Source organism: Podarcis muralis, chromosome 13 (assembly GCF_964188315.1).
Source record: "Podarcis muralis chromosome 13, rPodMur119.hap1.1, whole genome shotgun sequence".
Lineage (NCBI taxonomy): Eukaryota > Metazoa > Chordata > Lepidosauria > Squamata > Lacertidae > Podarcis > Podarcis muralis.
This window is the reverse complement of record NC_135667.1, coordinates 28597076-28610101: the sequence shown is the minus strand read 5'-3', so window position 1 is coordinate 28610101 and position 13026 is coordinate 28597076. Positions and strand designations below refer to the sequence as shown.

At 47.3% G+C, this 13026-nt stretch overlaps 1 protein-coding gene across 1 annotated transcript in view; it reads right to left on the bottom strand.

Moving 5' to 3' along the window:
* GRB7 (growth factor receptor bound protein 7) overlaps positions 1-13026 on the bottom strand; it is a 72977-nt gene that overhangs the window by 6810 nt on the left and 53141 nt on the right. The window contains 7 exon segments of the mRNA XM_028752035.2: positions 540-620; positions 1774-1872; positions 2731-2841; positions 4955-5092; positions 5744-5824; positions 7457-7578; positions 8512-8668. Coding sequence (XP_028607868.2) covers positions 540-620; positions 1774-1872; positions 2731-2841; positions 4955-5092; positions 5744-5824; positions 7457-7578; positions 8512-8668 — 789 coding nt within the window.

Sequence of the window (13026 nt, the reverse complement as noted above, 5' to 3'; positions counted from 1 at the left end):
GCCTTCTTTTGCTGTCATGTCTTGGTGCAGAGTGGTTATGACTGACAGCTCATAGTTGAATTTAAGGATCATAAAGTATCACAAAGCAGACAGGGATCCTCTGGGGCCGAACACTGGGGTTGCCCTCAGTTGGCACACCAAATTAGCTCCTGACAGGAGATGTTCTTATGTGGCCTTAAAGGCCCAAGGCAAATGCTCAAGTGTATAAAAATGCATCCATCAAGGAAAGTGTAGAAAAAAACCACATATTAGTGAAAGCAACATACAAAAATGTTTTGTATTGGAGAAAACTGTTAGGAAAAACGCATATCTTAAGCAAAACTGCACATCTTAAGCAAAAATGCGGCCATTCGGAGAATGTGCAGTGTACCAATTTGTGTACCAATTTCCAAGTGGATGTGGAATGAAACTTAGGACTGGAAAAATCAGAAACGGAAATTGACAGGGAGGTGTGTCCATCCTTACTCTACAGACATTATGTTTGCCTTTATCCACTGATAATGAAAATCTCTGAAACACCGTCATAGCAGGGAGCTTACCAGGGGTACAGGCCCAATCCACGCTGTTTCTCTTTGCCGTGCTTGACACTGCTGGTAGTTTCTGTAGAGCTGTATGCCGTACTGCGGAAAGGGAGAATAGCTATTGGTATATGTGAGGTAGGCAATTCTGACAGCATCAGCCCAGCATAATCAATATTCTAGGCAGTGACCATGACATTTGCTAATTGCTAGAGCTGGGTGCAAACTACATACTGGGAATTATTTGAGGGATTCTTTCTCCCATGAGGCAACAATCTATCGCTGCAGGTCACCCCATGCAGCACCATGATTTTCAAACTTTCTACAGACAAACCTCGGTTGTCAAACTTAATCCGTTCTGGAAGCCCATTTGGCTTCCAAAAAGTTCGATGACCAAGGTGCAGCTTCCGGTTGGCTGCAGGAGCTTCCTGCACTCAAGCGGAAGCCGCGTTGGGCATTCGGCTTCCGAAAAACATTTGAAAACCAGAACACTTACTTCCGGGTTTTCAGCGTTCGGGAGCCGAAACGTATGGTAACGGAGGCGTTTGGGAGCTGAGATTTGACTGTACCACAGGGAACTCTTTCCACACCAACACATTTAGGAGGAGTCCGAGGCATCACCCCTAGAACCCCTGAATGTTGCAAGGGAATCTGGGGCATATTCTAGGGTGCACACTAAATTCATGTGGAGCACAAACTGGGGTCTTTCAGATCTCCCTGTTGCTCTGTGCAAACTGAAACCAACTAGGACCCCTCTGTGGCTGCAAACTGCAAATGAACTCTGGTCAAAAACTTGTTCCCCTCCTCCACACCAGGAAACCTTGTATTCACGTTCTCTGAAGTCCACACATCCTCAGAAATCCACGTGGCCAGCATGACTAAACCGCTTCTGGTGCAATGGGTCACTGTGATGGAAACCAGAGTGCACAGAAACGCCATTTACCTTCCCATCACAGCGGTACCTATTTATCTACTTGCACTGGTGTGCTATCGAACTGGAGCTGGGACAGAGCAATAGGAGCTCACCCCGTCGTGGGGATTCGAACCGTCGACCTTCCGATCGGCAAGCCGAAGAGGCTCAGTGGTTTAGACCACTGTGCCACCCGCACCCCTGTATTTGTAACAGACAAGGAGCAAGGAGCATAACTATTCCTTCTTATTCTGCAATCCTGATGAAAACTATTCCTTTAAAGTGGCTCTTTGCATTAAGGAGGAATCTTCTATGGACGTCATATTTTAGAAGAGTTCCCTGTACCTTAAAGAGGCGGAAGGCAGCCATCCAGCATGTGCGACTTTGCTCGTCTTCGCTGCAGAAGAGCTTCAGGCCTTTGGCCCCACTTCGCGCCTTGCATGGCTGCAGAGGTAAGAGCAATAATCGTGCACATGAAATGATGGTCAAAGAGTGCCCCACCCAACCATTTGTTGAAAGGTGTCAGAACTCACTTGCTCTAGGGGTGAGCCCTGACCCACAGAACCCACTCCCCATCTGGATCAACCAAATCGAGAGATTAAATAATTAAATTCTCCAAAAGTATGCATCCACCGAGTCTGCATTTCTGCATAGTTCGCTATTCTGATTTACTGTTCCGGCTTTCCTTTATTCTAATCAGCCTCCATTGGGGCTCTGTCTGCCCCTTCTCTGCTCTGGGATTGGCTGGAAAAGCAATCAATCCCAACACAGGGGCACAGCAAGATAACCCACCCTCGGGGGATGGTACCTGCCACATCTCTGCATGAGTTAGTGCTCTGGATTTTCCTCTTTCCAATTTCGAGGCATGCCCAGAAAAGTGATTCATGCAGAAACAGGAGGGAGGGATCCTGGGATGGTGGGTATAGACAGAGAGATAGAGATATATGTACACACACTGAAAGTAAGCTTTGTCAGGTGTAAGAGTGACATGTGTCTCCAATATTGTTATTTTCTAAATAAGTGTGTCTCAGTTATCACACTTGTGTGAAACACTGGTGTATAGTCAAGATTAAAATTTTTGGGTGTAGGGTAGGCAGAATTTGACTGTATTGATTAAAAATCAGAATGTGTGTGTATCTTAATAATCTTGAAAGGCTGTGGTAAGGTTTGATTCTGGATTCTGTCCAAGACATCCCATTGCTTGCTCTAACCAGGGATGTATTTTAAGCGCACTATATTATTGTATTACCACCCGGCACTTCTCTTTGTGCCTATTAAATGAGTGCTTCTCACCCTTCTTACCTTGATGCAAAAGCCATATTCTGTGGGGGTGCTGTACTGCTTTTTGCCTTGGGTGATGTAGTAGATATTGGATTCGTTTATGTCGACACAATACTGTAGATGTCGAGGGTCCTGGCATGAGGAAGGTCAAAAACAGATACAGTCATACCTCAGGTTACAGACGTTTCAAGTTGCACGTTTTCCGGTTGCGCACCGCACCGAACCTGGAATTACCGGAACAGGTTACTTCCAGGTTTGGGCGCTCACGCATGCACAGAAGCACTAAATCACGCTTTGCGCAGAAGCACCGAATCACAACCCGCATGTATGCAGACGTGGCACTGCGGGTTGCGAACGTGCCTCCCGCACGGATCACATTCACAACCTGAGCGTCCACTGTAAAGCCCGGCTTCGGCTGGGGAGGGCGGGATATAAATAAAATTTATTATTATTATTATTATTAAGTGTGAAGCTATGCTCCACAGCATGAGGGTCTACCCAACCCCTGACTTCTCAGTTGCCTGCTGAGGTAGGTACCAGGTGTGATCTGTATATGTGTGGTCACATTAGCCTAAAAGAAGAATTTAGCATCCGGATTACACTAGGACAGAGGTTTTCAACCTTTTTGAGCCCATGGCTCCCTTAACCAACTACATTCTTTCTGTGGCACCCCCGTGGGGCTCAGGAGCCCAGCTATGTCACCCCTTGCCTGCACAGCTGGCAGCTTCTTGCCCTTTTTCGAACACCCTCCCTTGTGGAGGGTTCCCTCAGCCTCCTCTCCCTCCTTGGGAATTCTCTGGGCAGCAGCTGCTGCTGCTGTCATCCCTGGTCTCTGAGATACCCCCACCCCAAAGCTCGCCTGCAGAGCTTATAGCCAGGGCTGCTGGAATAAACAGCTGTGCAAGCCTTTGGGATGCAGAGACGCAAGAGGGTATTAGAGGAGGGAGGGAAGGAAAGAAAGAGGGACAGAGACCAGTGTTGCCCACAGCACCCCTGCCCATCATTCAAGGCAGACTACGGTGCCACAGCACACTGGTTGAAAACCACTGTGCTAGGCCAAGCACAGAATTGAGCATTGGTCAGGGATAGGAGACCCGATACCCTCCAGATATTGTAGGATTCCAACTCCCATGAGCACCAACCAGCATAGTCAGGGATAATAGAAACTCTAGCCCAGCCACATCTGGAGGGACTCCCCCTCTTTCCCAGGACCATTATTCCTCCATGAATGTGGGAAGTGGATATTTGGCAAATTTCTGGGGGTTAAAGAATTTTCTTCTTGGCTTAAATGCAAAGTAGCAGAAGGCTTTTCTTCTCTCTCTGTCTTTTTTTTAACAAAGCCATCATTGACTGAGAGGGCAGTTATCTTTTATCTAAGAGCATCCTTAGGAACAATGGTAGGTCAAGATGTAGCACCACTCCCCTGGCATTCTTTCCTGGGTGGGAAGGTTTTCCCCAGGGTGTGGAAGGCTTTTTGAAAAAGAAAAATCTCTCAGCCAACTGATGCCTAAGACAAAAATTCTTGAACTTCGCCAGGCCTCCAAAGATGAATCCAATCTTCAGGGGATATTGTCACCCCCACCCCCACCCCACACCCTTTGACATTTGCAAAAATCACTTGGCCAAATACTTCACCCCAGCACTAACTAATATAAATTTGTTGTGAATAAGAAAGAAGTCAGTAATTCAGAACTCATCGCAGCCTTAAATTCAATAGGTGACCATAGACAAGTCACTATCTCTCAGCCTGTGCCTTCCCCCAATGTGTAACATAGGGAAAATAACACAAGCCTGCCTTACAAAGGTGTTGCAAGGATTATTGATCTAAGGTGGGTGAAGGGCTGGGGAAATCACTACTGAGTATTCTACTCAGGTTCAATAATTCCTCTTTCTGTGGTGCATAACTTAGATTCATTTAATTGCAGATACCAAGAAAAATGGAAGGGCATGGATTTTGCTTCTGGTAGTTTGCAGTTTGTATGGCACTTTCAGCTTTTGGCGAAACACATCCTAAGCCACTGGTCTTGACATCAAGCTTCACGTAGCCGTTCCGACTGCAATAAGGTACCTGCTGAAATCTGCATTATTCAATTAAATCGCCCGGTGGTTCAGGCGTTCCTGCCTCCTTGACGGCTGCTGTTCTTTCCGATAGAGCACAGCAATATCACCCTGACAGGCTGAAAACAGGACTGGATGACTGAACTAAGACACCAACCCTTCCACCCACACAATGCACACCACTTACCTTTGATGTGCCTTTGGTTGAGTAATAGAGCCCAGAGCGCCGTAGGGAGAAGTAAAACCTTTTCCATACTTTGCGTCCAACTTCTTTCAGGTGCATGAAACCTTGGATTTCGGGGCAGCTTCCTGAATTCAGCACATTCTGAAAGAGGCAGTCAGTTTTTAAAAAAAAAAGGATGGCAAGGGTAGACAAGTGCTATCGCCAATGCTGCTGGCAGTCTATGTTGGCAGCAATAACTAGCCCAGGGCGCAGCTGTGTGGGAGACACTCAGGAGTGCAGCCCTGGGGATACAGAAGACCCCAGCAACATCTTCTGGCTGCCTAGTGCATGGGTAGGCAAACTAAGGCCCGGGGGCCAGATCCGGCCCAATCGCCTTCTCAATCCGGCTCGCGGACGGTCCGGGAATCAGCGTGTTTTTACATGAGTAGAATGTGTCCTTTTATTTAAAATGCATCTCTGGGTTATTTGTGAGGCCTGCTTGATGTTTTTACATGAGTAGAATGTGTGTTTTTATTTAAATTGCATCTCTGGGTTATCTGTGGGGCGTAGGAATTCCTTCATTTTCCCCTCCAAAATATAGTCCGGCCCCCCACAAGGTCAAAGGGACAGTGCACTGGCCCCCTGCTGAAAAAGTCTGCTGACCCCTGGCCTAGTGTTTCCCAGTGGAATTGCGCTAGGCATAAGAGCATGGCCACCCAAGAATAGTGCCTTATCCTTCTGGAAATAAATGAAGACCTGGGAATGGGAGCAGGTCTGAATGGGTAGAGGAAAGGAAGCAGGTGGGTTTTGTACCTGTATAAGTTCTGAATGGGACATGCCCTTGTTGGCTGCATCCAGGCAGCTGGAAACCATGGCTTCGGGGAACAGCGACTGCTGCAATGGAGAAGAAAAGAAAGGGGTGAGCCTTCCAAAACTGCACAGAGACAATTCGGATACTTGGCTGTCATGTATTGGTGTTTCTAATGCCAAAAGAGGGGAAATGCTTTCAAGGCTTTTCTTTTTTTAAGGTAAAAATAAGGACAAGTTTATTATCCTCATAATTGCAGAGAGAGAGAGAAACTGCCAAGATGTGCTCCATTGTTTCTCTCCCTCTCTTTAAAATTTTCTTGTGCCCATTCTATAATGCTGATAACCCTATAACACCCAATATTACACAGATAAAGATTCAATATCAAAATAACGTGCTCCCTAGCCTAGATCCTAAAGGGAGGGGAAGTAGAAAGTAAAAAGTTGCTGTCCTCTCCCTCCTCCCTCCCTATAAAGTCATATAATTTCTAATGGTTATTGATACACTTATGGTCACCAATCTAAGCAATACACATCACTATACATCATTTCGTGGCTGCATTTCATTTTGGGATACACACTTTGACACAACGTAGTTAATATATTCAGAAATGTTTATCTGAGTGTTTATAGTTGTTCTATTTTTATTTTTACTTAATTGTTGATGTCGTGTGCTCTAATGTAAACAAAGATATATCTTGACGCAACCATGTTAAACTGTTGAAAAGATGAAAACGGAAATCTTTGTTACAAAAAATAATAATAAAGTGGGGAAGTTGAGGCACATGTCCCTGTGCTTCTTCAGCAGTGTAGGAAGGTCTGAATAGGGTTTCTGAGTTTCTTTGGCCGAACGTACTTAGAAAGCTTCCTACAATCAGAAACCCTGCTTTATCGGGATTCCCAGTTATGGGGTGACTTCTGCGCAAGTTCAGCTGAGCACATGAGGAGGCCCCCTTCAAACCTTTGAACTCAGCACCCAGAGGTTGAAAGCAGCCTGGTGCTTCTTCCCAGCTCTGATCAGTCCCAGCCAGCATTGCCAGAGGTCAGGGATGATGGCACTTGCTGAGGGCTTTTAATGTCTGACCAGGGATCGTGATGATGATAATGATTATGATAGTACCCCACCCATTTGACTGGGTTGCCCCAGCCACTCCGGGCGGCTTCCGGCGTATATAGAAACATTATTTTTGTAGTTGTGAAGCAGAACATCCCAAAATATAAAATGTCATGTACTTTTTACATTATCAGTTGGTATAATAAGATATGTTTCATATTTGAAAACTAAAATAAAAAAAAGTTTCTGTTGTACTTATAGCCAGAGATATAAATTCAAGTAATGCAGAAATGTGTTTTTGTGTTTTTTGGGGAGGGGGGTCTATTGGGTTGTTGTTTTTACTTTTATGATGCATTTTGTGGGTTTTATATCTTGATTTTATTCTGTGAACCCCCAGGTTTAGGGCGGTATATAAAATCAATAAATAATAATAAGGTAGTAAAACCTAGAGGTTTTGCAGAAACTGAGTTTAGGGTTCTAAAGTGAAACACAAAACGTTTACTAATCAAAACTGGCAGGTGCTACAATTTTATTTCATACAAGCTAACAGATGTGGAATTAGGGTGGTTTTTGTTTTTTTTAAAGCAAAGGATCAGGAAGCTTCCATTTAATGCTGGAAGGAAAGAATGGTCTCCCCTCCTGGCTTTATGGTCCATTCCACTTACTGGCGAGCTCTTGAACAGCTCGTACTTGGCGTAGTTCTTCCGGAAGACAAACCTGCTGTCACCCCCAACAGGCCACGTGGCCTGAACCTCCACCACCGACTCATGATCTTCCAGGCATCGCTCTGGCAAAATAAGAACAGAGAGAGATTAAAACAAAAAAATGCAATTTGGGTTTAAGAACCTCTTTAGCAGCTCATTTCTATTCCATGCTCAACATTCCTTGCACACAGAAAAAGAGTGTCCGTTCCACCCCGTATTCATCATGAGCAGTTTGTTTCTGTTCTGCTGCAGTTCACCTTCTGATAATAATTTATTATTTATATCCCACCCATCTGGCTGGGTTTCCCCAGCCACTCTGGGCAGCTTCCAACAGAATATTAAAATACAATAGTCTATTAAACATTAAAAGCTTCCCTAAACAGGGCTGCCTTCAGATGTCTTCTAAAAGTCTGGTAGTTGTTTATCTCTTTGACATCTGGTGGGAGGGCGTTCCACAGGGCGGGTGCCACTACCGAGAAGGCCCTCTGCCTGGTTCCCTGTAACTTGGCTTCTTGCAGCGAGGGAACCGCCAGAAGGCCCTTGGCACTGGACCTCAGTGTCTGGGCAGAACGATGGGGGTGGAGATGCTCCTTCAGGTATACTGGACCTAGGCCGTTAAAAAAATACTTCATTGCCTTTTCTCACTGACCACTGTGGTGAAATGTCTCACAATTATTTATGTTATTATTATGCTATTGCAAAGGAAACACAATGCAAACCAGAAAGGGGAATACCATCAATCACATACTATTATGCATAGTTTCTGGACTGAAAACAACAACCACTAATACTGACAGCATTCCTTGGATTAATTTCTGTTCTGGGCTTGGGACGAATAAACAAACATGGGCAATTTCTGTTCCCATTGCCGCTGATTCTTCCACATCCCTGATCCTAACTCTGTCACGATGCCCTCTAATAATAAACGTGTGTGAGAGAGCACATGTTTATGCACACAAACATAGGCAGCCTGGCCCTCCGAATCCTGGCTTTAAGGAGACCCCTCCGTTCCTTACCTAGGGCCAAATGCTGATAGACCTCCACTAGGGACCAGCACTCATCATGCAAAGCGTGAGTCTTCTGGACGAGCATCTCACAGACATGACGAGCCGTGGTCCCTGCTGTGACCTCCAGCGAGCGGCAAGTGCCATCTTCACTGTAGACCTTCACTACCTGTGGGGTGGGGAAGAAGAAGAGGAGTTTGGATTTGATATCCGCTTTATCACTACCCTAAGGAGCCTCAAAGTGGCTAACATTCTCCTTTCCCTTCCTCCCCCACAACAAACACTTTGTGAGGTGAGTGAGGCTGAGAGACTTCAGAGAAGTGTGACTAGCCTAAGGTCACCCAGCAGCTACATGTGGAGGAGTGGAGATGTGAACCCGGTTCACCAGATTACAAGACTACCGCTCTTAACCACTACACCACACTGGGAGAAAGCGAGCAGAGTTTAAGAGGGGAGGGAGAGAAGCACAAATGCTGAAGGATGGTTCAGACCTATGAGCATATCCCCTGGGGATGGCCAGTGGCTTAGATGGCTTAGGAGAAGTCCAGCAGGGGCCATTATCCTTGATAGACAAATAGCAAAGGGAGACCGCCTTGCTTTCATGTCCTGCTTGTGCACGTCCTGGGCACCTCTGGCTGGCTGCTGCTGGAAGCAGGACGCTGACCTCGATGGACCCTTGGTCTGATCCAGGAAGTTGCTTAACAACTACCGTATTTTTCGCACCATAGGACGCACTTTTCCCCCTCCAAAAATGAAGGGGAAATGTGTGTGCGTCCTATGGTGCGAATGCAGGCTTTCGCTGAAGCCTGGAGAGTGAGAGGGGTCGGTGCGCACCGACCCCTCACGCTCTCCAGGCTTCGCGTTCCCGCTGCTTGCAGAGACTTGCCTGCATGCTGAAGCCTGCGCGCGCTGAGCTCAGCACGTCCAGGCTTCGCGGACCTCTCCGCAAGCAGCGGGAGCGTTCCCGCTGCTTGCAGAGACTTGCCTGCATGCTGAAGCCTGCGCGCGCTGAGCTCAGCACGTCCAGGCTTCGCGGACCTCTCCGCAAGCAGCGGGAGCGTTCCCGCTGCTTGCAGAGACTTGCCTGCATGCTGAAGCCTGCGCGCGCTGAGCTCAGCACGTCCAGGCTTCGCGGACCTCTCCGCAAGCAGCGGGAGCGTTCCCGCTGCTTGCAGAGACTTGCCTGCATGCTGAAGCCTGCGCGCGCTGAGCTCAGCACGTCCAGGCTTCGCGGACCTCTCCGCAAGCAGCGGGAGCGTTCCCGCTGCTTGCGGAGACTTGCCTGCATGCTGAAGCCTGCGCACGCTGAGCTCAGCACGTCCAGGCTTCGCGGACCTCTCCGCAAGCAGCGGGAGCGCTCCCGCTGCTTGCGGAGACTTGCCTGCATGCTGAAGCCTGCGCACGCTCAGCTCAGCACGTCCAGGCTTCGCGCACCTCTCAGCAAGCAGCGGGAGCGCTCCCACCACTTGCAGAGAGCTGTCTCTGCAAGCAGCGGGAACGCCTGGGGGGGAAATAATTTTTTTCCCTTTATTTCCCCCCCAAAAAACTGGGTGCGCCCTATGGTCCGGTGCGCCCTATGGTGCGAAAAATACGGTATTAAAAGATAAATTATTTTAATAGTTGTTAAGCACACCCTTAGTGGATGGATTTTCACAGACGGCAAGGGTACATGCAATATCTCTGTTCTCAGTTCCTGGCGTCCTTTCTATAAGTCAGTTACATTCAGTATGAGGCACTGCTGTCAGAGACATTGTGAGGTTTGTGGGGGGTGGGGAAGGAGTGAATTGGTGAGAGCTATTAAAAGAATTTTGTGCTCACAAATATTTGCCACAGAACCCTTGCATGCTGCAGAGCAGGAGTGGGGAACCGGGGACTCCCAAAGCATCTGCTTTTCGCTACTGTTGGAAACAGGATACTGACCTCCTTTGACTGCAATGATCTTACTTTCTTAGTCAGCTGGAGATTATCTCTCCTTAACCCAACTATTCCACAAGAGGGAGCAAACCAATTGCTCAAGTAAGACAACTGAGTCAATCATATTGTTGTGAGTTTGGATCCAGCGTGTGTTAAAAGTAAACCAAGGCTTCCCATTCTTGGAATAGCCAAGTCAGCCTGCTAGTCAGGTGATAGCCTGGGTGACGGGCCATTAAGGAGAACACAGGAAGGGGCTGTGTGGGAGATGGCAAATGGGCAGGGGACGCCTCCTTCAACTCCAGGCACTTAGAAGGAAAAAGCCAGCATTGAGAGCAGAGAGTTGCAGTGTTGAGAGACAGAAGCAAAGCAGCAAGCTGGAAAGCAAGAGAGAAAGAACAAGGCTCAATTTCAGTCTGAATCCAAGCCTGCGGCTATGGGAGAAACAATACCCTTTTGGGGTGTTAATGCCGTGAGCCCCTCCATGGTAGGCTCTGGCTGTATATATGAGTGTGTAAATAAACCATATATCCTAAAGACACCACAGTCTCTGCTGTGCCTCATTCTGAAGGAAGCAGAAACCCCAGGGAAGCGCCTGAAACCCCCACTCAGAGATTGGGGTGGCATGTGACAAGATCACAGGGCTCTGTGCTACATTTATTAAATGAGAGTTATCGGAGCTGTGCCACATCCTGTCTATTGAAATACAGTCCAACTCTCCAGGCATGGTTATCTAATGGTGAGGGGGAAATGCACTCTGCACATCTTAAATACATTTTCTCCATTACTATTGCTTCATAAATACCTGGTATTCAAAATAAGCCTCCTCTTCTATTATTAGGCAACAACTGATTCCCCAGACCTTCTGGGGCAGAGGAGTTACATGGCCAGACATCTCTCTGAATCACAGGAGGGTTTGCTGTTTGTTTTAGAGTGGGCACAGACTGTACTTATTGCATTTCTTGGCCGTTTCACATTTGACTCACTGTTTACGATGTCTTTCCTCTATACCTGTGTGTGTATAGACACAGACACACCTGCCGACGCAGGGCAACCCTACAGGCACCTGATGAAGCTGACTCCATTCCACCACAATCAACCTGTTAAGCTTTTAAGATGTCCCAAACCTTCTGTTCTAGTTGTTGCAGAATTCACCTCTTCCTTTTCCTAAGCTCATTTCATAGGGAAGGTAGCAAATAATGGAATAGCCAACTTTGTTTTTAAATGAAATCTGGTGCTTTTGCTGGCTCCTAATGAAAGGCCTAGGACTACATGAATATTCATTTAGGTCTATATTCTGTTCAGAGGTATAGAAACTGGGTCCTCTTTTTGCCTCCATCTAATTCAGGAGTGCAGAACCTCAGTGTCCGAATACACCCTGGAGGGCCCCACTGCCCTGGTATGAGACAATCCTCTCTGGGGGGTCCTCCGGTGTTGCGCTCCCCCAGAATGGACATCAATCTTCATTCCGGTGTGCTCAGCGACACAGGTCGGATGACCTGTGCATGCTATTAATCAGCAGAGTTAGCAGTGACAACTGGAAGCGTGAATGTGAGCATCCTAAGGATTTATTAAGCAATATTTACAGGACAAATCATAATGGCGTCTGCTCTCTTTTTCAGCAGCAGACAGAGAGAGAAAGAAACAGTGCAACAGCACAACATAACGGAAGAGATAAGACGTAACTTTCGTCTTCAGACTTTTCCAGCTCAGGAAAGTAAACAGTGACATGTGACTATCCAGCCACATATCAGCAACGGGAGGAGTGAATTGCTAACACTCAGGCCTGCCAAAATGGGAGATTCCAGGATGCAATCAGAGGCAGGAATGGCTCCTGCAATTCCAGGATGTTGTGGCGGGACGATTGAGGGATATGGGCTTAGGGACCAAAAGCAGCCCCCTAAGCCTCTTTATCTCACTCTTGGGGCTCTCACAAGGCCACATTCCCTAAGCCTTTGAGCTGAAAAAGGTCCCCTGCCCCTGACCTAAGCCAGAGCAGAAGGGTTTACAAGTCACCACTTGGCTCTTTTCTTGTTTCAACCAGCCTCCCCGGGGCCATGAAAAGGACTTTATTTTTTTCAATCAATACAGGTCCTCTTCCCACCTATCGGGGCTGATGCATTGCTGTGATACTAGCTGCAGCCATCCTGATATTTTGGAGACTGGGAGAGGCTACTAGAGGAGAGTGCGTGTGCTACCTTCATGCCCCCACCTCCCCAATAGACAAATAACATTTGTGAGTGCCTGACTTAAAGGTTCAGCCAACATGTGTAAGCATCACCCACGCAGCAGGACCTTGCTCATGACGCAGTGGCTAGCGCAAGAGGGATTTGTGGCCGGGTTGAAGTCGCTATGCCGGCATGCTAACAATGCGAGTGCGTGGGCCAAGGGCTCCATTTAAGGAAGGACTCTGCAACCCAGACACTTCTAATAGGACCTATCATCTGTTAGGGCAGCACGTCCCCGAGGGTCAGTTGCTTTCTTTCCAGAAAAAGGAGATAACCCAAGGCCAGACTGACCTGGCTGCTACGTTGGAATGGAAACTTGCAACTGAAAGCCATCAATCATGTGCAGGAGGAACATGGGAAAGGAGGAGCTAAGCTGGATTTTGGATTA